Raw genomic sequence first — 27,764 nt, forward strand, 5'->3', positions numbered from 1 at the left:
TATAGTTAAGGCTATGGTCTTTCTAGTAATCTTGTATGGTTGGGAGAGCTTGACCATAAGGAAGGCAGAATACCGAAGAATTGATGCTTTCAAACTATGGTGCTGGAGAAGACTCTTGAGAGTCCCTTGAACAGCATGGAGATCAAACCAGTCAATCTTGAAATCAACCCTGAATACTCACTGGAAGGACTGATGCTGGAGCTTAAGCTCCAATCCTTTGGCCAGCTGAAATGGTAAGAGCCAACTCATTGGGAAAGACCCTGATGCTGGGGAGAATTGAAGGCAAAAGAAGAGGGCAACAGAGGATGAGATGGTTGGATAGCATCACTGATTCAGTGGACATGAACTTAAGCAAACTCCGGGAAATAGTGAAGGACAGGGAAGCCTGGCATGCTGAAGTCCATGGGGTCGTGAAGAGGTGGACACTGCTTGGCAACTGAGCAGCAATCACTGATGAAGATAGATGCAAAAGTCTCCTCACACATTATTTATATTTTGCTATATCCTTAAATATTATCTGGAAGTATCAATTTAAATATGTCGATTTTTTTCTTTTGCTATTATAAATAATTTAGCAATAAGTACTTTCCTGTGTTTTCTGTATTTCAGAAACTTCTAGTAGATTTCTAGATCAAAGGATATGGATTTTGAAAGCTTAGTTAATTACATTAATATATATTTTGTGTAAAGAGTTTGAAGCATTAAAAAAAAGCATATTTTAATATTTGTATCTCAGTCTTTTGTTCACATCTGATATATTTTTGCTAGACTTCAGAATATTATATCCTAATTTTTAATATACATACCTTGAGCTTTTTTTTGTTTTAATAATAATTTTGGTGATTGCATAATATTCTAGCTGAAGAATATAACTGACTGTGCTTTTATATTGCTGGATACTTGGGTTATTTTTAGGTTTTCTACTGGAAAAACATTTTAAAAATGTCAGTTGGTCATTTTCTAAGGAAATGTGGCTTTATTTTTTGAAAAAAATCTCTGTACTGATGTGAATCTTTGTCAAATGTGATAAATTTTTTTCTGGGAAATTTACATTTTATATAAGGGTATTTTATATGTATATGATTTTTAATTTGCTTTTTAATTGAAGGATAATTTCTTTACAGAATTTTGTTTTCTGTCAAATATCAACAAGAATCAACCATTAAGTTATATATATGTCCCCTCTCTCTTGAACCTCCCTCCCATCTCCCCCATTCCACCCCTCTAGATTGTTACAGAGCCCCTGTTTGACTTCCCCTGAGTCATACAACAAACTCCCATTGACCGTCTTTTTTACATATTGTAAGTTTCCAAGTTACTCTCTCCATATATCTCACCATCTCCCTCCTGTGTATCTTTGTGAAGCATGTCTCCTTTTATATTTAAAAACGTCTTTACTCTTTTGGAGATCAGATAATATTTATCTATATATTTTTTGATCCAGTCTTACTAGAATTTAATTTATCTTGTGATACATAATGTGAAAAAAAGTTAAGACTATGTTAGAAGTTAAGAAAAAGTTAGCACTATTTAATGAGGTGATTAATTAGTGAGGTCATTTTGTATTTCAGGACACCTGTTCTTTACAGTATCAACATCTTTTTGACTAGGATTGACTAAATCCTATGAATAATCCTTGATTAAGAACAAAGTTAAACTTGAACACTAGTCCTCCAAAGGTGTACATTTGGCATTATAGTTGTTCTTTGATGGACTGATACAGTCCAGCCCTTGATGAAGAGGAGAGTGTGATCCTGGTGGTGGTTGAGGTGAGGACATCTTAAAGGTAGGAGTGGATGCTTAATCACAATACAGTGATCCAGCTTTATTCATCAGTGCCTAGCATAGTGCTGAGTACATTAGAAGTATTTTGATGTGTTTAACAACTGAGAGAAAGCATGAGAAAGAAAGATTCTGACACCCTTTATGTGATTTAGAAAATATTTGGTTGTTTTTGAATATAAACAAATGCTAATGGATTTAGAATCATTAAATGCCTTTCAATTAAGAGAAGCTGTTTTTGTCTTCACATATAAGCTACTTTCATGATGGAGTTAATTAATCTCACCTTTTGAGCAGTGGTTTAACCTTGGTCTTGCATTTGCATTACCTGCTGCTGCTAAGTTGCTGCAGTCGCGTCCGACTCTGTGTGACCCCATAGACAGCAGCCCACCAGGCTCCACTGTCCCTGGGATTCTCCAGGCAAGAACACTGGAGTGGGTTGCCATTTCCTTCTCCAGTGCATAACCTAGGAGCTTATAAAAATTCTTAATGCTCAAGCCATAGCCCTACATGATTAAATATCTAAGGTTATCTCCCAGGCATCAGTGCTTTTTCTGTTAATTCTGCTGTACAGCTAAATTTGAGAATGACTGCTCTAAGACTGGTTAAACAGAATATAAAGCAATATGCCCCCTAATTCTCCAGATGTCTTAGTCTATTTGGACTGCTATAACAAAGTACCATAGATTAAGTGGTTTGTAAACAGAAATTTACATTTCTTAGTTCTAGAGGCTGGAAGTCTGAGATCTCAGGGTGCTGGAGTGGTGTTAGGTTCTACTGAGGACCCTCTTTCATGTTGCAGAGAGCCATCTTCTTGTACTTTCATGTGGTGGAGTGCAAAAAGAGAAAGCATGTTCTCTTATGACTCTTATAAGGGCACTAATCCCATTATCGAGAGTGCCTTCCTCATGACTTCTAATCTTATTACTTCCCAAAGGCCTTACCTTAGTATCATTACATTGTGAGGTAGATTTCAACAGATGATTTTGTGGGGGACACAAGCATTGTAGTCCACAGTACCAAGGAAGTAAGGTTGCATCTTTATTAAATGCTGAATAGAAGCCGACCTTTGAGTTGGCTGACATCTCCTAAAAAATTCAGAAGAGGAGATTCTGCAGTCTATTATGATAGACTTTTTCAGTGTTTAAATAATCTGGACAAAAATGTTCTTTCTGTATTTTATAATATAAACTTCTTTTGTTCTGTAATCAGCACCGACAGAGACAAAAGCTCTCCTTTGTTTCTTTTTTAGGATTCTGAAATTCATGACGGGTTAAAAATATAAGTCAATCCTCTGTTAGCATAAGAACATTTTTAGTGTTTAATGTCTTTCTGGCTTCAAAAAGGGATATATACTAAACTGTATGAATTTTCATTGCAATTATATCCCTCTAGATGAAAAAGATATAATTCATGGATATACTCTGCTGTCAGAAATGTTTTTAAGATGATAAAAAATATGGAAAGCATGGAGATGTATTTCAGGGTTTCAAAATAAAGGACTTGTCAAAGTTAAATATCTTTAATGATGTAATTTAATGACATAATTCAAGAAATATTTATTGACTGCTTCCTTGGTGTACTGCTCTTGGCTTAGACTACAGCAATGAAAAGATAGATGAAGTTCCTACTTTCTTGGGATTTTTAGTTGAAAAGACTGACAGTATGTAATTTGACTAGAAAATAAATAATAGAAGTTAATATTATCATTACTACTATTGGAAAATGAAGTCAAGGTAATGGGGATGGACCGTGACAGAGAGGAGAAGGGTTCATAGGGTCACAAAATCCTACTCTAAGGAATGACAAATTTAAGTGAAACCTGAGTGATCAGAAGAAACTAGCCATTTGAAAATCTTAGTAAATGGCAGCAGAGAGGGAACTGTAATTGAAAATTCCTAGGGTATACCTCTACATTTAACTTTTTAAAAAATTTCATCTTCATTTTTAATTTTGGCCACATTGAGTCTTGACTGCTGTTTGTGGGCCTTCTTTAGGTGTGGAGAGTGGGGGCTGCTCTCTTCTTGTGGCACATGCTTCTCACTGTGGTGGCTTTTCGTTGTGGAGCACAGGCTCTGGGGTGCACAGGCTTCAGTAGTTGCTGCATGTGGACCCGAAGGACTTAGTTGCCTTGCAGCATGTGGGATCTTCCTGGACCCAGGGTTGAACCCGTGTCACCATCATTTGCAGGCGGATTCTTAACCACTGAACCACCAGGGCAGTCCTACGTAATGTTACAAAGGAGATTGGAAGAGGTTGAATTAATGATTCAGCCTTGTTTTATATAAGGTAATGGAAAATTGAGAAAATGTTTTCTTCAGAAAAATAGATGACTTCATGCTGGAAAGTACCTGATGTCCTCTTTCTTTGTCCTGCTGGATTTTTTTTTTCTCCTTTCTTTCCCCTCGCACTTTCCTTGTCTCCTCTTTCCACCCACCTTTATTGCCATAAGTTGAGGCAGATGGAGCCACAAACAGAAAAAGATGTGTTGGGGAAAGAATGGGTAATTTTTAGAATGTACTATAGCTACTTTCTCTGGATGGGCTCACAGGAAGTAAGAGTTGTTAAGATCTTTGATATCAAACTATTCACATTCTGGTATATCTTTTTCATTGTGCGCTCAGTTGCTCAGTGGTATCTGACTCTTTGGAGTCCTATGGACTGTAGCCTGCCAGGCTCCTCTGTCTGTGAAATTTTCCTAGGAAGAATATTGGAGAGGGTTGCCATTCTTTACTCCCAGGGATCTCCCAGACCCATATTTGTTTATTTATTTACTTGGCTGCACTGGATCTGCATTGCTGCATGAAGGCTTTATCTAATTGTGGTGAGCGGAAGCTATCTCTAGTTGCAGTGTGCTAGCTTCTCTTGTTGTGGAATGCTAGCTCTAGGGCATGAGTGCTTCAGTAGTTGTGGCACATCGGCTCTGTAGTTGCGTCTCTAGGGCTCTAGAGCATAGACTCAGTAGTTGTGGTACACGGACTTAGTTGCTTCACAGCATGTGGGATCTTCCCAGACAAGGGATTGAACCTGTATCCCTTGCATTGGCAGGTGGATTCTTAACCACTGGACCACCAGCACAGTCCATCTTGTATTACATAGAAATGTAAGTTTTAGGTTACCTTCCTTAGCTAGGATATTTCACTTTTACAGTTTTGAAATTTTGTAATTTGTTTTCTTCATGACTCATCTAATATATTATGTAACTCTTTGAAGAATGTATTTGGGTATCATTTTGTGAAAGGGTGGCTTTGATTTTGTTGGAGGATAAGTGGTGGGGGTTAGATGTCCAGTGAAAGGAATTTTGTAATTTTGGTTTGATCTCCTTTGTAATTTGAGGTGAAGCTGTAGTATACTTGGGCTTCCCTGGTGACTCAGCTGGTAAAGAATCTGCCTGCAATGCGGGAGACCTGGGTTTGATCCCTGGGTTGGGAAGGTCCCCTGGAGAAGGGAACAGCTACCCACTCCAGTATTCTGGCCTGGGGAATTCCATGACTGTATAGTCCATAGGGTTGCAAAGAATTGTACATGACTAAGTGACTATCACTATAGTATACTAATGTAAATTATCTTTAATTTTTTTCTAGGTGATACTAGACTATACTAAAAAATTACTTCTCGAGTTATTAATTTTAAATCGTGGGGCTTTCAACATTCAAATTGTCTTTTTTCTTTTACAAAAATATGGATTTGGGATGAGATGTTGCATATGCATGTATATCAAAACCATTTTGCCAGCATATCTTGTAGATAACTTAGCCACATTTCTTAGGAAGTCTTGAGCTTTTGAGTGTCAAATAGACATACTCTTAAATAATATAAGTTTTTATCAAATGGAACATATCACTAATGGCTACACAGTTAATTTGTTGGGTGTACATTTGCTGTGCCCCAAATGGGATTTTCATTTGCAACGATAAACTGAAGTACATGATGTTTTGGGATAATTTAAGGAGTTCAGTGTGTAGACTTAAACATTTTTATTGCTAGTTACATAATAAATTTATATTATTTTACTAATATGACTCTATGCAATGGATCAAAGTCACTGATATTTTAGTAAAACTATTCTGCTCCATTGAATGCTTCTTTAAAGTGAACAAATGCTCCTATACAATCATTAAGTAGATGCAGTGACCATATGTTTCAGTTGCTCGAGACAATTCTAATCTATATTTGTTTTCTTGGGGTAATTTCAAAAATGTTCTGACATAGATTATATATGGATACCTAAAGTTAGGGAAATGATGGCAGTATTAAGTCTGAGGGTACTTTGGTTCATAGACAGTTTTTCTCAATCTTTTTAAGTTTTGTACCACTGGATAACAGGAGCAAATGTAAAGTATACTAGCACACTTGAGTATGTTGTGTGTGAAGTCGGTTTAGTCGTGTCTGACTCTGCGACCCTATGGACAGTAGCCTGCCAGGCTCTGTCCATGGAGTTCTCCAGGCAAGAATACTGGAGTGGGTTGCCTTGCCCTCCTCCAGGTGATCCTCCCCACCTAGGGATCAAATCTGCATCTCCTGTGTCTCCTGCATTGTCAGGCAAATTCTTTACCTTTACACTAGCATCACCTGGGAAGCCCCAGCACACCTGGATACCCCAAGTCAAAAAATAGATAATATAATATGATGCTCATTCACCTGAATTCCTTTGTCTTGGCTCAGTTTGGCTATGTGTTCTCTCTTGAAAGTGCTGTTACAGGGTTCTCTTTTAAAAGTTAAAATATATTTCTTTTTTATTTTTTAATCAATAATTAATTTTGATTGCACTGGGTCTTTGTTGCAGTGCTCAGGGTTCTCATTGTTGTGACTTCTTTTGTTGCAGAGCGCTGGCTCTAGGGTGCGTGGGCTCACTAGTTGTGGCTCATGGGCTCTAGGGTGCAGGTTCAGTAGTTGTGGCACAGGGGTTTAGTTGCTCTGTGGCACGTGGAAGTTTTCCAGACCAGGGATTGAACCCGTGTCCCCTGCATTGGCAGGTGGATTCTTAATCACTGGACCACTAGGGAAGTCTGAGACATTTCTTTATTCGTGGTGTTCTGATTAGAGTTGCTTAAGTTTTGATTGGAATGGTCCCAGTCCTGTTTTTTCCCTAAGCTATCTTATTTTTAATGTGCTAGTTTGCAGAATATGAAGTTTGTCAGGATACATTTATTGTGTTCTAGCACAATGTCTATACTATAAACATTGCATAACCTTGATTACATAATGTAAACAGTATTCACTATATGACTATAGTAATATAAGACTTCAGTGGTATTTGCATAATAACTGCCTCTCCACCTTCTACTACAAGAACTCTTCTTATTGTAAGGGTTCTATTCAGAATATATCCTGAGTTCTCCAGCAGACAAATAGAACATTTTAGTTAGAGAATGCTTATAAAGCTCTTTCTGAAAATTGAATGTATTAATTTCTTTCAGACATTTTAATGTAATAAGTAAAATATGCTGTATCTGTGACATTTGATGTGTGAAGTGCTGTGGTGGAAACAGATTAGTAAAGGTATATATCCTACAACCCAGGAGTTATTATTTTTTTTTTCCTTTATTTATTTATTTATTTTTTCAGTGGGTTTTGTCATACATTGATATGTATCAGCCATAGATTTACACGTGTTTCCCATCCCGATCCCCCCTCCCACCTCCCTCTCCACCCGATTCCTCTGGGTCTTCCCAGTGCACCAGGCCGGAGCACTTGTCTCATGCATCCCACCAACCCAGGAGTTATTAAGACTCATCGAAATTAATTAGCTAAGAATGTCTACTGAGTTGAATTGGTCATTAATAATTCAAATGATAATTTTAATCTTTGTAATTTAAAATATTTATCATATTTTTGCTTAACTTACTACAAAATAGTCCTGTTCCTAGGGTGAAGACAGAACTTTTGTGGGAACACTGTGTGACTCAGACTGTATTCCTGCTACTTCTTGTTTGCCAGCAGACAATAAAATCAGTGAATTAAAAAGATTTCCTTGGGGAAACCAAGATAGGAGGAGTAAAATCCTGACAAAGTATTATCAAACAGAATATAGCAATATACAAGCAAGGTTATACATCATGAATAAATGGTGTATTAGGAATGCAAAGATGATTTAACATTTGCTAATCAATCAGTGTAATTCGCTATATTTACATACTTAAGAAGAAAAATTGTTTTACAGTCCCAGTATACATACAGAAAGAATTTGGCAAAATTCAGCATGCATTATTGAAAAACGTTTCAGCAAACTAGGAACATAAGAGAATTCGTACGTTTGCTGAGGATTTTTTTTAACTTGATAAAGGGTATTTTTAAAGAGCGTATAATTAATGTCACACTTAATGGTGAGAATGAATGCTTTTCCCCTGTGGTTGAGAACAAGGCAGAGTTGTTCATTCTCATCATTCCTACTCAGTATAGTACTAGAGCTCCTAGTGGGGTAAGTTAAGAAGAAAAGAAAGAAGCACAGAGATTGGAAAGAAACATATTATAAAATATCTTTCTTCACAGATGTCATGATTGTCTATGTACAAAATCTAATGGAATCTATAAAAAAGTATACTAGAACTAATTCGTGAGTTTTAGCAGGGTCTCATATTTCTATATATTAGGAATGAACACTTAGAAAATGAAACCATTTTGAAGTGTTAATCATGAAACACTTAAGCATAAATAAAAGTATATATATAATTTATATACTGAAGACTGTAAAACATTCATGAGAGAAATCAATGATGTACTAAATAAATGAAAATATATATGCTATATTCATAATTTGGAAGACTCAATCCTATTAAGATGTCATTCCCTTCCCTTTTGTCCCTCGAAAATGGCCTATAGCATAATACCAATCAGAATTCTACCAGGCCTTTCTTTTTTTTTTCCTGGTAGAAATTGACAAACCGTTTCTACTATCTATAGAGAAAAGACTCTAGAATAGCCAAAACAGTTTTGAAAAACAAGCACAAAGTTGGATTTTAAGACTTGTTATAAAGCTATATTAAACCTAGACACTGTGATTTTGATGAAAGTATTAGGCATGTAGATGAATAGAATATAGAGAAATCCATGTCTGACCAATTGATTTTTCATAAAGGTGCCAAGAATATAGTCTTCTCAATAAATGGTGCTGGAACATTTGGATATACTTTTACAAAAGTAACTTTAACTCACACTTGCACTTGATGCAAATATTGACTTGAATTAGATTATAAATCTAGATATAAAAGGTAAGACAATAAAACTTCTAGGAGAGAATATAGAAAATCTTTGTGACCTTGAATTAGGTTAAAATATTTTAGATCGAGCACAAAAAATGCAAACATAAAAGCAAAAATGATAATTTGAACTTATCAAACTTAGAAAACTTTTGTTCTTCTAAAGCTACTGAAAAGAAAACAGAAAGACAAGCCATCAGCTTGTAGAAAAATTTGCAAACCACATATCTGGTAAAGGATTGTATCCTGACTACATTAAGGATTCTTACAACTCAATAATGAGGGGACAAGCAATTGAATAAAAAATGAAGAAAAGGTTTTTTAGTAGATACTTTATGAAATAAAATACATTGATTGCAGTTAAACAGGGGGAAAGATGCTCAACATCATTTGCTAGCCAGTAAGAATTTCAGAGTAAAACAAAAATGTTAATTTATCTTAGTATTAATAGCTAGTGTGTGCATGCTCAGTCGCTTCAGTCCTGTCTGACCATTTGCAACCCTATGGACTGTAGTCCGCCAGGCTCCTCTGTCCATGGAATTCTCTAGGCAAGAATGCTGGAGTGGATTGTCATGCCCTTCTCCAGGGGATCTTTCCGACCTAGGGATTGATCCTGCATCTCTTATGTCTCCTGCATTGGCAGGCAGGTTCTTTACCACGAGCGCCACCTGAGAAGCCCTACATTAATATCTAGAGTGGAGGAATTAAAGGAAAAAAAAGCTGACAATATCAAATGCTAGTGAGAATCCAAAGCATCCAGAACTCTCATACATTGCAGGTGGGAATGCAAAATGGTACTGTCATTTATAAAAGTCTGCTGTGTTCTTAGAAATTTAAAAGCGCATTTTTTTTCTCATGTATTTATCCAAAGGAGATGAAAACATGTCCACATAAAGCCTAGTACTCAAATGTCCATTAATTAATGAATAACTAAACAAAATGAGATATATCTGTATGATGCAATGGTATTCAGCAATAAAAAGGAATGAACTACTGATGCGATGAGTTCTGTAGAGTAGATGAATTTTAAAGGCATTGTGCGTTTGTAAAGGAGGCTGCATTCAAAACTTTGAATAATTCCATTTCCTTCTGGAAAAGAGAAAAATGAAAGTAACAGAAAGCATGATTACTAGGATGGTGGTAAGAGATTGCCTACAAAGGAGCAGGAGAAATGTTTGAGTATAAGAAATACTATCTATCTTGATTGCGGTGAAATTATGTAACTATATATTTGCCAATATCCATAGATTTATATGGGACTTCCCTGGTGGCTCAAGATGGTAAAGAATCTGCCTGCAATGCAGGAGATGCAGATTTGATCCCTGGGTCAGGAAGATCCCCTGGAGAAGGGAATGGCTACCCACTTTTGTATTCTTGCCTGGAGAATTCCATGGACAGAAAAGCCTGGCAGGCTACAGTCCATGATGTCACAGAGTCTGACACAACTGAGTGACTAACCCTTCACTTGCAAACTTCCCTCCAATAGACGTATACAACTAAAATGGGTGAACTTTATTCTAACTTATACTTTGAGAAGCCTGATTTTCAAAGAAATTTAATTGGCTACAGGAAGAAAAAGAATGGAGGGAAATACAGTGTTCTCCTGGGAAAACAAGCTGTTGCTGTAACTGAATCTTTCAGTGACTTAATATTGATGTCAAGCTGTGCTATGCCTAGTTGCTCAGTCCTATCTCTCTGTGACCCCATGGACTGTAGCCCGCCAGGCTTCTCTGTCCATGGAATTCTCCAGGCAAGAATACTGGAGTGGGTTGTCATGCCCTCCTCCAGGTGATCTTCCCAACCCAGGGATCAAACCCAGGTGTCCCACATTGCACGCTGATGCGTTACCATTTGAGCCACCAGGAAGCCCGATGACAAGACTTTTTTTTTCTGTTTACTTAAAAAGTATTTCTGTTGCATGTGCATTTCAGACTAAATTACATATACTAGCAAGTTAATCCTATATACCTCAAAATAATACAAATTGTTTTGATACTTCTTTTGTAATTTGTTAGAAATATGGAAAGAAGTTATTCTTGATATTTTTGAGGCTCTAAAATTAAAAGTATTAAATTTTCTTCTTGATATTTTTGAGGCTCTAAAATTTAAAGTATTAAATTTTCTTTGAAGATCTAAATTATTAAATTATTTGCTAAGATTACACAGTAGAAAACTATGTGGTCCTTTTATTGGTATTTTTATAAGGTAAGCGGTAGAGTATAGAAGGGTACAGATAAGTAGAAAAGTAAAATTCTCTGGTTGATTTCACTCCTTGATCACCACTTGGGTTATATATCTTGAAATTTTTGTTTTCTTGAATATACATATATTTTGTTTCTAATCAACTTAAGCAGACATATACCATGCCTGCTTTTCTGAGGCTTACATTTTTCACCTAATGAAATGTAATATTGATGCCTTTCAACATCACTGTTTGTGTGTTCATTCAGGAAATGTGTTTGAGTTTAAGCTTCATGTTTTTAAAGCCCTGTTCTGTTTGCAAAGGAAAGAGCAAGGAACAAAGTATGGTCCTTGCCTAAATGAATTTATATTCAAATACAATAATAAACAAGTTGGAAAAGGTCACTGCATTGTTAAGTTTCATAAAGGTAAATAATGAAGTCTAAAGAAATGAAAATTAAGGGGACAAAAAGAATAGAATAGGTATATTTAAATAGTCATGGTGTAAGTCTTTATATGTAGATCTACTTTTTTCTTCAGATGGTGGTTCATTGCTTCTTAACTTAAAACTATTATTCTGTTGATGGGTATATGAATTATGTAATTTTTTCTGTTATAATCCGTTCTGTAATAAACATTCTTGTACATTTTTTTTTGCTGACATATACAAGTATTTCTGCAATCTAAATTCCTAGAATGAAAATTGCATTTTAAATGTTGATTATAGATTCTATCATATTATTCCCCAAAATAGGCATTATCTGTCAATGGATAAAAAATAATACCTCATTTTAATTTGTGTTTACCTGATTGCCATTGAGGTTGAGCATATTTGTTGTTCATTTGTTATGTCTTGTATAAATTGCCTACTCATACCGTTTTGCCTATTGTGGGGTTTGCCTTTTTCTTAATGAAATTTTGGGATTTCATTAAAATTCTGTTTTTAATATAACCATCATATTTTATAACATTTTCTGCTAACCTGTCTATTGTCTTACTTTATGGAATCTTTGGATTTTTCGTTTTTATACTGTCGAAATCTATCAATCTTTTCCTTCCTAGCTTCTAGGTTTTGTATCTGTCCTGAAAAGCCCTCTTATAGTAATTTAGCCTCTTATGTTTTCTCCTACTATGTCTTCAGTTTTATTTATGTTTCTAGTAGATTTTAATTCATCTGGAATTTTTAAAATATATGTTTTATGGCTGAGACCTAACTAATTTTTTAAGTTTTGTAACCATTCTCCCAAAATAATATATTGAACAATGTCTTTTTTTCCCACTGACTTGAAGTGTCATCTGTATCATAATTTAAAAGTCCAAAATATGTTTGTTCTGGATTTAATACTCCATTGTTTTGATGATTATCATTTTATATTTGACATCTAGTAGGGCACCCCTCCCCATTGTCTTTTTCAAAAAAATTTTGGCAATTTCTGTGTATTTTCTCTTCCAGATGAACTTTAGAATCAACATGTCAAGTTCCATTAAAAATCCCTTTGGGATTTTGATTGGAAGTGCATTGAATTTACAGATTAATTTGGGGAGAATTGACATCTTTACACTATTGAATCTTCCCATCCAGGAACATGGTATGCCTCTCCATTTCTTCAGGTGTTCTTTTATGTCCTTTAGTAAATTTTATCGTTTTTTTTTTTTTTTTTTTTTCATGTAGGTCTTACATTTTTCTTGTTAGGTTTATTCCTGGGTATTTCATAGTTTTTGTTGTTACCGTGAATTACATCTTTTCTTCCATTTTGCACTTTATTTTTCAGTTGGTTATTGCTAGTATATAGGAAATCTACTGATTTTTGTATGTTGATCTTACTATTTACTTAATTGTCAGTTGATTCTCTTGAAATTTCTAGAAGGATGATTGCGTTTTCTGCAAATGATGGCATTTTGTTGTTTCCTTTTTCAGTATTTATACTTCTCTGTTTTTTGTTTTGTTTCCTGGTCTTACTGCTTTGCTTAGGTTTCCAGACCTGTTCCCTACTAGTTCTGATTTGGACATCTTTTCTGATTTAAATGGAATGCGTCTAATTTTTAAACTTCTATGTTTATATATGCCTTAGATTTCTGATAGAATACATTGTCAGGAACAAAAGTATCATTCTTGGCTTAAAAGTATATAATATGTTTTATCATGTGTTTTTGTTACAATGTGTTTTTGTTACATATTCTTTTCACCTCTAGCATTTTAATGTAGTGAATTACATTACTATAATTTGCCTAATATTGGTAACAGTGTTTCTCATTTTTAGTATTTATTCAGCAAGTGTTTGGATACTTGTAATGTTGTATTGCGTTGTGCCAGGAACTTTGCGGCAAACTGGTGATAGCGCTGAGTAAGTCTGATTGGTTCCTCTCTTTTTTAAATGGAGAAGAGAGATAATAAGCAAGTACTCAAGAACAAGATAATTTTAGACTGTGGTAGTACTGTGGAGGAAATAAAGAGAATGGTGTGGTAGAGAAATGAGGAGAGTATCTCTGATATTATCATCTGAGAAGGTAAAATATAAACTAAGACCTGAAGAATGGTGAAAGCATTGGCAAAAGCATTCCAGGTAGGGGAAGATCACATATGATTGTGTTTCATGTTTTCTTGATCCCCTTTCATGTACGTGCTGTACACTGTTTATACAATTGCCAAATTAACTTCGTAAATAATATAATAATGTTATGTTCCTTTTGAAAGGTAGATATATAACTATCGTTAAGGTTTCTTCTGTAGATATATTCTATTACATTTCTACCTTTCCTTGAGGTAATTTTGATGATTTCTTTTCTTAGAAAATCATCCTTTTTTTTTTTTAGACTTTCCCATTTACTTATGTATCAATTGTGCTTAGTTCTCTAATTTTAATGATTCCTTGTATTTTTTATTCTCTGGTTTTCCATAATCAGACTTGTTAAAGGCTTATTTCTCTTGTCAGACTTACCCAAGTAGTTGTTTTTGGTTTTATTTATTACTTTTGTATCTCTCTGAATTGCTTCATTTCTGTATTTATCACTGTAAATTATATATGATATATTTTTATTTGTATTTTATCTTTGAAATTTTTTATGTATTTAAACCTTTTTTGTGTTATACTGATTATATTTAAGGCTTTAAATTTTTCTTTTAAGAATTACTGTGACCAATCCCATTTGAAATGATTTGTTTACAGTTTTAGTTTTCACTTTGTCTAAGAGTTTATTAGTAGGCTATTTTCTTTTAAAATTTTCAAGTGTAGTGTTATCCTTTTATTGATAATTTTTAGTTTCCTTTAGCTTTATGGACCTCGGATGTATCCTGTGTTATTTTTTTAAAAAACCTGTTGAGATTTTCCTTTGCTTAAGATATAATCAGGTTTTTATTTGCTTTCAAAGACTATGTTCTTTGTTCATGTGATAATACTAAGTTCTGTTTCATTATGAAATATAAGTATAGTTTGTTAATTCTACTGTTGAATTGTCCATATCTATATAGTCTACTTGATTTCCTCTTTTTCTGATAGGTATTTGGAAAGTTTCCCACTAAGTTGTGTGAATTTTCAAGTTGCTTAAGTTTATAATATTTTTACTTTATATGTTTCTGTGTTGCATTGTCAGGGTACATAGAAGTTGAGCTGTCATACACTCCCAGTGTATTCTATTATCTATTATTATTATAAATATTTTTTCTATGTAATATGTTTTGCCTTGAATTCTTCCGTTATTCATGTTAATAATGGCACCTTTGATTAAGATTGCTTTTTTACACCTGTTTTCAACTTTTATGACAAAAAATTTTAGATCTTTTCTCTTGTAGTACCGTGTAGTTGAGTTTTTTCCTTTTTTCTTCTTTAAATCCTAATCTATATGTCATTTTTTAAAAATTAGAGACTTTTCCACTCACTTTTATATTAAGTTAATCTTTGGGTCTTTGGTTTTTTTCCTAACATCAGCAGTTGAGGTGCATTTTCATCTTAATGCATTTGCAGTTAAAATGTAGCAAAGATGCATTTTCTTATTATCCCACGCCCTGTCCCCCTTGTGTTTAAGTGAATTTGAGTTTTTAAAATTGTTTCCCTCCCAGTTTGAAAAATATGTTTTCTTCCTGTTCTTCAGAAGGCATTTGATTGAATTTAAACAGTATTTGTGACTAGTTACTTCCATTAACAGCTACCTGAAATGTTCACAATAGATCATATTCTACTAATTTCTTTTTTAACTGCTTGGTCTTATGATTTCAAGGCTGTCCTTTTCTTGGATTCATTTTAGTTGTTGAAGGCATAAATTCTCTAAATTCAGGACTGTTTGTGGTTTTCAAATTTTCAAAGTAGTTGCATGTCTAAAAATTATTTTGTTCTACAGTTTAGAATTTTTTAAAAATAATTGTGCTTCACCTCTTCTCAGATTGTCTTCTAGCATTCAGTTTTGTACTTGAGAAGTAAATTTTACCAGGTTATAACTCTAGGGTGTGTGTGTGTGTGTGTGTGTCTGTGTGTGTGTGTGTAATCTGTATGTATGTGTGTGTTTAATCTGTATGTGTATGTAATATTTGCATGTACATTTTAATGGCATCTTACAAGAAATCGTTTTATTTTGAGGCTCTTTTTATGATAATTGATGAATAGTGATATACACCAGAAGTGGGCTAAATTTATAACTGAATTGCTTTGTACTGTTACTAGATTTAAGGAAATCTTTGAAATAATATGTATCTTTAATTCTGTTAGCAAAAAATGCACTTACAAACTCTAGATATGAGAATTCCATAGAATTTTTACTTATTTTAACCATTAGTAATTTGTTCACTTTATAAAGTTTATAATTTCCAAATTTTCACACTAAACTGGTTATAGTGAGCTATTGCAGGCAGATAAGTACTTTGAAGCATAAGAAAAGAAGTCATATTGTACTGTTGAGCTCTGTGATAACAGTCCGTTGTTTTTCTTTATACCACTGATTCTTAGCATATTCCCAGATCTTAACTGAATATTAGAAGAATAGATAAGTATGAATGAAAGAATGTAGGTGTAAATCAATCATATAAGTTTATTTTAGTCAAGTTTTATTTAGTTTTATTTATTTTAATCTTAAGATACTGGTACCATAATGTCAGGCTCTTCGTTGATATTCTTTTTCCAGGAACTTTTAAGTGGGCTCTTATTTATTTTCTTATTTTATTTTAATGTATATGTAAATCAGTGTTCAGTGACTCTACTACTACTGGAGAAGTGTATCCCAAATATACTAAGTTTGGAATAGTTTAGTCTTTATTAAGAATTGTACTATTTTAGCTGGATTTTACCCTCTTTAAGACCATAAAAAATACAGAGCAAAGAAATTTTTATTAGGCTTCAGGATCATGTATGGAAGAGAATAATTATGATGACTATATATTTCTTATTTTATGTATAATCCGTATTCAAAGAACAAAGAACACATACTGTGTTTCTCTGGGCTTGTTTGAAAGATATAGTGTAAACTATTAAGAATTACTCAATCAGTGTTATAAAATTATCTTAGATTCAAATTACTCTTTTTCTATATTTACCTTTTTATGTGTGACCTTTTGATATTATCTTGAAATTCAGATTACCAGTGATTGACATTCAGTGATAAGTGGAGGGTAATTTTCAGAACAACTAAAAAAAAGTAATAAATTGTGATAGTGATGACATAGGAGGATGGGAGTGTTAAAATTCAAGATATCCAAATTCTGTAGTTGCTAACATTCTCATTTTTTAAATTATGTTTACTCTTTAAGACTGACTCTTTTTCCTGTCCCTACTTTGCATAATCTTTCATTTGATATATTGATCAAATGATTGATAATTCCTAATTGGTTTCTTTATGTTTGTTGTCCTGTCTGTTTAAAACCATCTTTCACGTGGCCTCTGTTTTTCTAAAACATTATTTTAATGCTTAAACCCTTCAGAAGCTACCATATAAACTGTGGACTTCTCCACACAATACTGAAAGACTCCATCTTCTTTAAGCATTATTCTTTTTACTATTTTCATTTGGAATTGTTTTTTCCTTCCTCTCTACAGTCTCTGTATTAGTATCTGTTTAGTACTGTTTTCCAGTCTGGTTTGATACAGTTAGCTATTTGTACATAGAGTTGCCTTTATAGTTGCCTTTTTTATATAATATTCGTGGGAGGCATTGATTATTTAAAAAATCATTTTGTATTACCATTCTCCCTTGGTTGTCCCACTACTTTGCACATAGTATGTAATTGGCAGTGAATATTTGTTAAATTGAATGGAATTTGTAAATACGATGTCTAGTTAATCAGAATATACTATATCCTTATTCTTTGGCTTCCCTGGTGACTCAGATGGTAAAGAATCTGCCTACAATGCTGGAGACCTGGGTTCGAATCCTGACTTGGGAAGTTCCCTGGAGAAGGGAATGGCAACCCACTCCAATATTCTTGCCTGGAGAATTTCATGGACAAAAGGGCCTGGTGGGCTCTACAGTCCATGGGATCACGAAGAGTCAGGCACCCTGAGGGACTAACACTTTCACTTTCACTTTATACTTTGCTGTGAATACCAGTTTATTACACTATAAAATGGACTGCTGTTCTCTAATATAGCAGTGATAATATATTTGTTCTGAAGAGGAGTTAGTTTGAAATGTTATGCTAATATTCACAATTGGTCCAGATGACCCTTTATTTCCATATTTTCACATGACTTTGTGTTTTGAGTATTCAAGGACTTGGACTTACATTAATAGCATTAACAAATTCGTTCACCTCTGACCATTGTTAAAAAGACTTTGGCTTTTATTGTTAAGCATTTGTGTTCAGTTTATTTTGAGGAAAAAGTAAAAAAATACTTTGTTAATTGGATAGTATTACTGTTGAGTGATTTTTTTTTTTTAAATAAAAGCAACATGTGTAGTAAAGCATCACCCTGAAATTTTAAAAACTAAAAGGATTTAGTGTACACAAAAGTATAAAGACTCATGAAATAAAACCTCTGTAAATCTCCTTTTCAGATTTAGCATTATCAAGAATTTGCTACACAACTTTTGTTTTCCTGAAATACTTTATGGCAAATTCCTGACAGTGTTTGTGTATACTCCCAACATGCATCTCTAAAATATTAAAAGCAGTTTCTTATCTAACCAGAGTGATTCCTTTATACTATTTAATACCCAACTCATGTTCAGATTTCTTCATTTGCCTTGAAAATTTCAAGTAAGGTCTGTATTATTTTGCTGGTTATGTCTCTAGACTGTCTCTAGTTTAGAGCAGTTCTTCCCTTTTACTGTCTTTCTCTGTCTTTTAAAACATATTCTGTATTTTAGCTGTTTCTGTTTGCTTCTGTTTAACTCAGTGGTTCTCAGCTTCCCATCCCTAGAATTTTTTGTTTTTGTTATTTCCTCCAAGGGGACACTGGCACTGTCTGCAGATGCTTTTGGTGTTGCAGCCTTGATAGGGTTGCTGTTGGCACCTAGTGGGTAGAAGCCAGGGATGCTGCTAAACATCCTGAAGCGTGTAGGGCAGCTCCCAGCAACAGAGAATTCTCTGGCTCATAATGTCAGCAATGCCAAGATTGAGAAGCCCCAATTTCAGTTGTTCCACATACTTGCCTTAGTAATTTTTATACACTAGAAGTTAATTCAAGGAGGCAACAGTACTTCAGAGGAGGTACTGTATATTTTATGTTACATAAATCAGGGGCATATAATGTTCAGTTGTCTTACTTTTTGTAATTAAACATTGGGTTCAGGTGATGGCAGCTTTATCCCTTAAGTACAGAATTTAAAGTTAGCTTTTCTAGAGCAAAGTGAAACAGCAGCCTCTTTTACTAGTGGAAAGAATATTGGAACTTATTAATTGTATAACTGGTCTCTTTTTGTTTGATGTTTAGAAAATTGCTGTTTAAATACAGATCCTGTGCTTCTGTTTTCTCATTTGTAGCAATAAACTGAACCTGGTGATTTCTAAGACTTGTGCATTTTGTTCTTTGCATTAGACAAGAATTTGATGCACACCCACCATTTTATAAAATATCCAGCTAGTCAAAACTGCGCATCCAAAGTAGTTTAGATATAATTTAAATTGTCATGCTTTGAATATCGATAACTTTGACAGATTATTTTCTTTAGGGAAGAATGAATTTAATAAAGACATTCATTTCCTTCTGTCTCTCCCCCTCTTCATAAAAGTTATTTATACATTTCATCTAAGGAGTTTCAGAATATTTATGTGAATTTATTATTCAAACCATTTTTAATGTTCCAGAACTTGGCTGTGATTGAAAATGAATTTTTTCTATAGAAATAATATGATAAAAATGAGTCCGGTTTGAATCTAGCCTAATTGTATTTTGGTTTTTAATCTGAGTTTCCTTAGCTAAGGACATGTTAAGGAGGTGCATGCCTGTATCTTAGTTGACCTTTGAATAAAGAGTTACTTGTTTTTGTATTTTTGTGACTGCATCTCCTTAAATCTACATGTTCTATAATGTCGTTCAACAATCTTTTCAGGTAGGAAGAGGAATTGGTGTTAAAGGAAGGAGTTGTCTTCTACTTCCTCTTCAGAACTCCTATGACTCTTTTTCTCTCTCTCTTTTTACCTTATGCACTTCTACTCTGTATTATTGTTACTGTATATTTTCATTCTCACATTAAAGAAGTAAGTTCCTAGATACAAGGCTTAATTTTACACATCTGATATTAGTAAACAGCAGTATCTCTTACTCAAAAACAGTAATAAAAGTGTGTTTAATATATCAATGAATATAGCATTTTGCCATACCTGCTACCTAATTAATACTTGACTTTTCTATATCTAGAAAATATACCTTTAAATAACTACCTCTCCCTTCTCCAAATACACTACAACCTTTTAGAATCTGAAAAGAAAGGAGCCTCAAATCATCTCTTATTCATTCAAGAAATACTTGAGTCCTCACAGTGAGATAGGCATCATTCTGGTGGCTCCATACCAGTGCTCCAAACAAATTCCCCATTTCCATGGAGTTTAGATAGACCAAAAAAAAAAAAAAAAATATATATATATATATATATATACACACACACACACATATATATATAATTAGTCATGTGAAAAATTTATGACAAAGTTATGCAGAATAAGCATTTAGAGATGGATGAGATAACTTGCTTAGCTCTCATAGGTAGCAAATGAAGCAGTAATGGTACCTAGGTCTTTAGATCCTGATGGTATCCTTGAAATTAGTTTCTTCTTCATAAATTGGGAGGTAGGGCAGGATATAATAGATATCCATTCCTGTTCTTTTCTTTCATTGTATGCCTTTTAAAAAAATCTTTATAGAGCATTTCATAGGCATTTGAATCTACTGTTTTTTTAAATACCAGGTTCTTCACATAGTAAAAATAGTGGGGGTTTCCCAGGCGGCTCAGTGGTTAAGAATCCACCTGCCAACCAAGAGTCGAGGCTGGATCCCTGGGTTGGGAAGATCCCTTGGAGGAGAAAATGGCAACCCCCTCCAGTATTCTTGCCTGGGAAAATCCCATGAACAGAGGAGGCTGAAGGGCTACAAGTCCGTGGGTCGCAAGAGTCAGACATAACTTAGCGACTATACAACAACAACAAATAGTGGGCTTTGAAAATCAATGTAAGAGCTTTCGAAAACATTGATTTAGCTATTTGGCTGTGTGGAGTATTAGTTGCAGCATGTGGGCTCTTCATTGTGGCACACGGGCTTCTCTCTAGTTGCGGCGTATGGACCCAGTAGTTCTGGTGGTTAGGGCTTAGGTACTCCCCCGTCTTAGATACGTGGACTCTTAGTTCCCCAACGGGGGATTGAGTCCCTTGTGTTGGAAGGTGGGATTTTTAACCACTGGACCACCAGGGAAATCCCTGTAGGAACTTTTATGGATGGAAATTTTCTTGGGATCCAGTGGTTAGTACTCCTGGCTTTCCCTGCTGAGTGTGCAGATTCAATTCCTAGACCGAGGAATTAAGATCCTTCAAGTTGCCTAGCCAAAAAAAAGAACTTTTATGGAATTGATTTAATTAAACATATTTCTGCACTTCGTATGCCTCATGAAAAGACTGAGGTGTATTTTTCTTAGTAAATTTTCACCAAACTTAGTTAAGATGCGGTGTGGCGTTAAGGGGACCTTATATCAGGAAATTGCTTTTGATTGAGATTTAATACCTTCTATGGTCTAATTTGTAACTTTCTGACTTTTCCTATAGTAAATCCTATATTCTAGCATGTAGAAATTTTATGCTTGTCTACCAATACTGTATTTCTTCTTCTCCTTTTTTCTTATACCAATTAGTTATTTTGGTCAAAATCCCTTTATATTTTTTTTTTGCTTGCATTGTCTCCTTTGAGCAGTTTTAGTACCTTTGCTCTGTACTTTTGGTTTGGCAGTCCGCACTGCTGTTTGGCTCAGGTGGTAAAGAATCTGCCTGCAATGCAGGAGACCCAGGTTTGATCCCTGGGTCACAAAGATCCCCTGGAAGAGGGAATGGCTACCCACTTCAGTATTCTTGCCTAGAGAATTCCATGGACAGAGTGTCGCCGAGTCCGACACCACTGAGTGACTAACACACTTTCACTACTCTTTGATACTTTGTGTTTTCTAAAATGTTAATTTGAAATATTTAATTTTTATCTGTTCATTTTACCTATGTACATTTTTTTCATGGTTATTTACTCTTTTTTTTTTTTCTTTTTGTCTTCTATTGTACTGAAAACCTGTAGATACTTTAACAGAGAAAATATCATTGGGATGCAATGTTTTCTCTGTAAAGACTCATATTCTGAACCATGGTTAAAGATAGAAAGACATAGTTTTTGCCACTATAGTGCCACTATAGTTTTTTGAATCACATAATTCTATGACCAAACCATGGTAAAAAGTCCACTTCCTAATATATAACACTTAGGCTTTCACAGCTCCCTTTAGAAATAATTTAAAGTTTATTAAAAAAAATTGTTTTTTTTAATCTCCTACCCATCATGGCAGTTGTTATAGATTTTTAAAGTTAATATACAGTAAAGTTCTGGAAAGTTTTCAAAGAATTAGTGATTATTTTCAAACTATTCTCTGTGTATTTATATTTGAAATATTAGAAATATGAAATATTATTTCACATTAAACTGCATTAGCTTAAGGGAAATTTTGAAAGAAACATTATCACCCCCAAATTTAACATTCAGTATTAAATATGTGTAGATTAAAAATAGGATTTATGTCTGATTGCTAAACAGGTGACTTTCAAAGATGGAATGGAATACAGAATTTCTGATGTTATGTTGGTTAAGAATTTATTTCATTTTAGTTATTACAGTGTTAAAAGTACTTTAAACTTGTGAAATAAATTTTACCCAATCATGCTAGTGATATTTTATATAATAACTATCACCTTTTTATCAGCAAACTAAAAAAAAATACATCTTTCTACCTATTCGTAAGTAGCACTATGACAAGGGATGTCTAAATAAAACTTTTCCCTTAAAAGTCTTAAGAGCTGCCATTTCTAATTCTTTATATTTCTTTTCATTGAGTCTAGTATATGTTACTGTATCAGTGGTTCTCATTGTATGATCTGCAGCCCTCTCAAGTTCTCAGAAATCATTTCAGAATGTTCAAAAGGTCAAAATCATTTTCATCACTATACTAATGTGTCACTTGCCTTTTTACTGGGTTGATGTGTTTGCACATGATAGGAAAGCAATGGTAGCTAAGGCCGTGGCATCAAACTGTACTAGTGTTGCTGTGTTTGTCATCGCCGTATACTCAGAGCTATAACATTAAAAAGCCAGTTTCACCTGAAGAATAATCTTGATAAACCAGTAAATATTAATTTTTTGACATCTCCATATATGATTACATATCCTTTGAATGCTACCATGTGATAAAATGGGAAGTACACATAGAGCACTACCACTGACAGACACACTATGTCTGTCAAACTTAAGACATTTGGCAAGTGTTCTCAAAAATGATCGAAGTGAGCCTATCACTTTAAGGAAAACAGTCAGTATTTGTTATTAGTGATAAAATTAAGCTTATAGGCACAAATTAGAATTTCGGAAAAATTTTATTTGCCTGAGCTTCACAGCTTTGCAGTACTTAAAAACTTTTGTAATGAAACCAGTAGTGATATTAATGATGTGATTTCTGATATTGTTGGAGAAGGAAATGGCAACCCACTCCAGTTTTCTTGCCTGGAGAATCCCATGGACAGAGAACCTGGCAGGCTACAGTCCATGGGGTCGCAAAGTCGGACACGACTGAAGTGACTAACACTTTGATATTGTAGTTTGATTTTGAATTTGATAAATATTAGTAAATATAACCCCTAAGGGAAGTCTTTGGGAGCAGCATAGTACTTTACAGGTGTATAAGGGTGTCCTGAGAACAGCTGATTTAAGTCTTCTAGCGAAGTCAAACATTTCTATTAACATCATAACCTCCCTCATCCGCTACCCTTCCCCCATGAAAATAGACGAACACCTATGATTTCAGTAAGGAAAACAAATAGATTACATATGATATGAATAATACATTCTTAAAATATTCTACAAATTTAATTTGCTACTTTGAACTGTGGGCTTATATATTCCATTGAAATTATTTAAGATTGCATTGTATTTATCATTGATACTGACGTTAAAATATTTTTCTCTCTTCTTCCTTTTTCTTCTGTTTGTTTCTCTTCCCACTTTCCTTTTCTCCTTTCATTTCTCCCTTCCTTCCATTTTTGGTATTTGTTTTCTAGGTGGAGTCTTTCATTTTGGATCAAGATGATTTGGAAAATCCAATGCTGGAAACGGCTTCCAAGTTACTTTTGTCAGGTACTGCTGATGGTGCAGACCTCAGGACAGTAGATCCAGAAACACAAGCCAGACTGGAAGCTTTATTAGAAGCTGCAGGTAAGTCTGCAAACTCTGCATGCATAATAAGCCTACCTAATTTTCCAAAGTTCATATGACTCTTAAAATTTCTAGTTATTATAAATGTATGATCTTAGATATTTAGTATAAGACTATTCATAAGAGTTAAGGATTACTTTCTGGAGAATTACATGGAACATTTCATGAAAGCACATTTTCATTGCCAGAATACAATTGACAGGTTACTGTAAACCTTATAAACAGAGACTTCATATATGGTCAGTTTATATTCATCTTGAATTCCATTTTTGCAAGCTCATCCACTTTTTAAAATGTATTTATATCCCCATATTAATACTCACAGCTCTTTCTGTCTTTCATAGAAATGCACAGAACGGTGAAAATTTTGATTTATTCTATGTGCATGTTTTCTGCTGAGACGATGCTCTCTGCCTTCTTGTGTCAGCTCTCATAATCAAGTGTCCTTTCCACAATCTACTTCGGGTTACATTTTCTACATTTTTGTGCCTTTTGTTGGTAATTTCACTGTTTAAAATGGCTCCCGAGTATAATGCTGAAGTGCTTTCTAGTGTTCTAAATGTGAGCAGGCTGTGATGTGCCTTGAGGAGAAAATAGGTATATTAGATAAGCCTTTTCAGCTTGAGTTACAGTGCTGTTACCTGTGTGTTCAGTGTTAAAGAATCAAGTATAATATATTAAAAACACATGAAACAAGCTTATGTATTGACTGATTGATGCAGATGCTCAGGCCAGTCTTCCAGGCACCTAGCCCTGTATCTCCTCTTGGAGGAGTGGTTCAGTATTCATTGATTGAGTGTTCCCAGTGACTTTACAGAACATAATTACCATGAATAATAAGAATTGACTATGTATAATTCCTTCCATTTTTGGGGTCATACACTGTTTTTAAAACCTTGTAAAGTGAGGGAAATGAAAATTGTGAAATCATTTAAAAATACGTCATAAGAGTAACAGGGAATGATTCTCCTGAAGATGAAGAGACTTGAATTGAATACAAGAGAGCTGTTTGTTTTCTCTTGTCCGAAGAGGCAAAACCAGGTTTAAAGATGCTACATGAAAGTACATTTCAGCTGAAAGGAGCTATCTTTGGAGATAGAATTCCTTTTTTAGAATGCTAATAGTTGCTTTGTTTTCCTCATCTTTGTATTTATTCCCATTTTTTCCCAATTTGTTTATAGTAGCTAACAGTCAAGATATCAGCTAAACTGAGTTCTCATCTGTAGGCTATAGAAGAAAATTCCAAGTTTATTATGTTGGTAGCGGAATTCAGTTCCTTGGAATTATGGGACTGAGATCTTGATATTCGTAGACTGTCAACTGGAAGTGCTCTCCTGTATAGCAAACCTGTTTGAGACTGTCCACATTTCCTTCATCTTCATATCAGCATGGCATGTAGAATCCTTGTGCTTTGAATCTCTGACTTCTTTTCTCCAACAAGCTGTAGAAATTTCTTTGCTCTTCCTGGGGTCATGTTTGATAGGGTCAGGCCCACTCAGATAACCTTGTTATCTTCAGGTCAGCTATTCCATGGGAAAAGTGAAAGTCGCTCAGTCATGTTGACTCTTTGCAACCCCATGGACTATACAGTTCATGGAATTCTCCAGGTCAGAATACTGGAGTGGGTAGCCTTTCCCTTCTCCAGGGGATCTTCCCAACCAGGGATTGAACCCAGGTCTCCCGCAATGGAGGTGGATTCTTTACCAGCTGAGCCACAAGAGAAGCCCAAGAATATTGGAGTGGATAGCCTATTCTTTCTCCAGTGGATCTTCCCAATTCAGGAATCAAACTGGGGTCTCTTGCATTGCAGGCGGATTCTTTACCAACTGAGGTATCAGGGAAGCTAATCATGAGGATAAAAATCTGTCAAATTCACAGTCCCAAAGATTATATATAGTGTGTACACTAGAGCTGGGTATTCTTGGGAACATTTTAGAATCCCTAATATACCAATAATTGTCTGTCCACAGACAGTTGTCCACTCCACAGAAGCCACTCCATTTCTTTGAAACCCCAAATGTCAATATCTTAAAGTCTTTTCTCTGTGGCTGTTTAATTTCTTGCCTGTTTTTGTCTAGGCTTCCCTGGTGTCTTAGATGGTAAAGAATCTGCCTGCAATGCAGGAGACCTGAGTTTGATCCCTGGGTTGGGAAGATCCCCTGGAGAAGGGAATGGCAACCCACTCTTGTATTCTTGCCTGGAGAATCCCATGGACAGAGGAGTCTGGTGGGCTACAGTCCAAGAGTCAGACATGACTGAGCGACAGACACGCAACACACACACATTTTTGCCTAGTGAAATAGAAATGCTGGCTGCCAGCGTTTTGAGAGCTGAGAGTAGAAAGGGGGCCAAGGATCTCACTGTTTATCATGCATATGCTCATCTGATCCTCATTTTCAATTTAGTATTCTCTCTTCTTCATCTATACTTGATGTGTCCTAGCCCAGGGTCTTTCTGGTTTAGTTTGTTTAGAGAACAGTCATCTGCTGTGCAGTTTGTGGATGGAGTCTTAAATGTCTAAATGCTCCTCATAGGTGTTCAGCCAGTCTCTCTGTTTTCCAACTCAAACCTCACCCTTATACCGGAACCTGTATATAGCCTACAGGGCCAATCACCTTGTTTCTCTTGATTATCTATGATTCTGCTTGCTTTGTTTTGCCAAGTCAGTTACATCTCCTCTTTACTTTGTATTCATTAATATTATCTTTGATTTATAAATTTCTTCTAGTTTTATCAAAGATGAAGTTCCTGTTATATTTTAGTTTTCCTTGAGTAAGTTCTAAGAAGAAAAAGAGCAGAAATAATTGTCTTAAAATAATCTTGAAATAAGAAATCTAATTTTTTAATTCACCTCTCCTTTGAAGTTATATGGTTCTGTTGTTCAATTGATTAAGTGTCCTAACTTGAAAAAAATAATCTGGTCATGCATCTTTTATTTGATCTCAACTGATTAATATCTAATAATTGAATAAGACTAGTGAAAAAGATCACAGTAATCCAGAATGGTGAGATTAATTTTCAATCACTATTTATTTGAAAAGTTGCTATATATTTCTTAGGTTACTTCCTAGTTATTTTTATAAAATAGATATCTTATGAAGATTCAAGAAGTTCATAAAAATTTAATATAAAATATTTTGTTTTCAATGTTATTTCTTCTTAAAACGGGAATTACTTTCTACTGATCCAGATGTATTCTCTTGTTTAACGGTTCTGTTGCTGTCATTGACAAACAGTTGTTAAATATCCAGTGAGAGCTGGCTAAAATGTTAGCGCTAATTCTCCCATGTGAGAATGCATCTGTAAGCTTGGTCTTAATAATGTTAGGATATTTAACTAACCACAGATGTCTTATTGACTAATACTACTATAGCAGGTTTAGACTATAGCTGGCTTTTTATATTAGTAGTAGGAATTATACAGTAGGTATCTGTCTTATCAAACCAAGACTGTTTTTATTCTTTGTACATCTTGATTGTAGCAGACACTAAATTTGATTGCTCCTTACATTTGTTACATCTAAAGTCAGAAAGGCTTCTTGCCAGATTTATTCCATAAGATGTTATATTTCATATCTTGAATTTTTCAGAAAGAAAAGCAAATGCATGTAAACTTTTTATAAACTTCAAACACAAACTTATATGATATTCTTGAGCCCTTCCACTATTAAAAGAAATCTGCCCAAATATGTTTATTATCATCATTTGGGAGATCTTTTTGGTCTTTGTCTTGG

General features: G+C 34.5%; 1 protein-coding gene across 9 annotated transcripts in view; it reads left to right on the plus strand.

Annotated features, from left to right (window-relative positions):
• Positions 1 to 27,764, plus strand: part of ANKRD17 (ankyrin repeat domain 17) — a 160,367-nt gene that overhangs the window by 54,399 nt on the left and 78,204 nt on the right. For all 9 annotated transcript variants that reach the window (XM_061145803.1, XM_061145804.1, XM_061145805.1 and 6 more), the window contains exon 2: positions 23,878 to 24,031. In XM_061145803.1, the coding sequence (XP_061001786.1) occupies positions 23,878 to 24,031 (154 nt within the window). The remainder of the gene's footprint in view (positions 1 to 23,877; positions 24,032 to 27,764) is intronic.

The sequence above is a fragment of the Dama dama genome, chromosome 6 (genome assembly GCF_033118175.1).
Source record: "Dama dama isolate Ldn47 chromosome 6, ASM3311817v1, whole genome shotgun sequence".
In the NCBI taxonomy this organism is placed as follows: domain Eukaryota; kingdom Metazoa; phylum Chordata; class Mammalia; order Artiodactyla; family Cervidae; genus Dama; species Dama dama.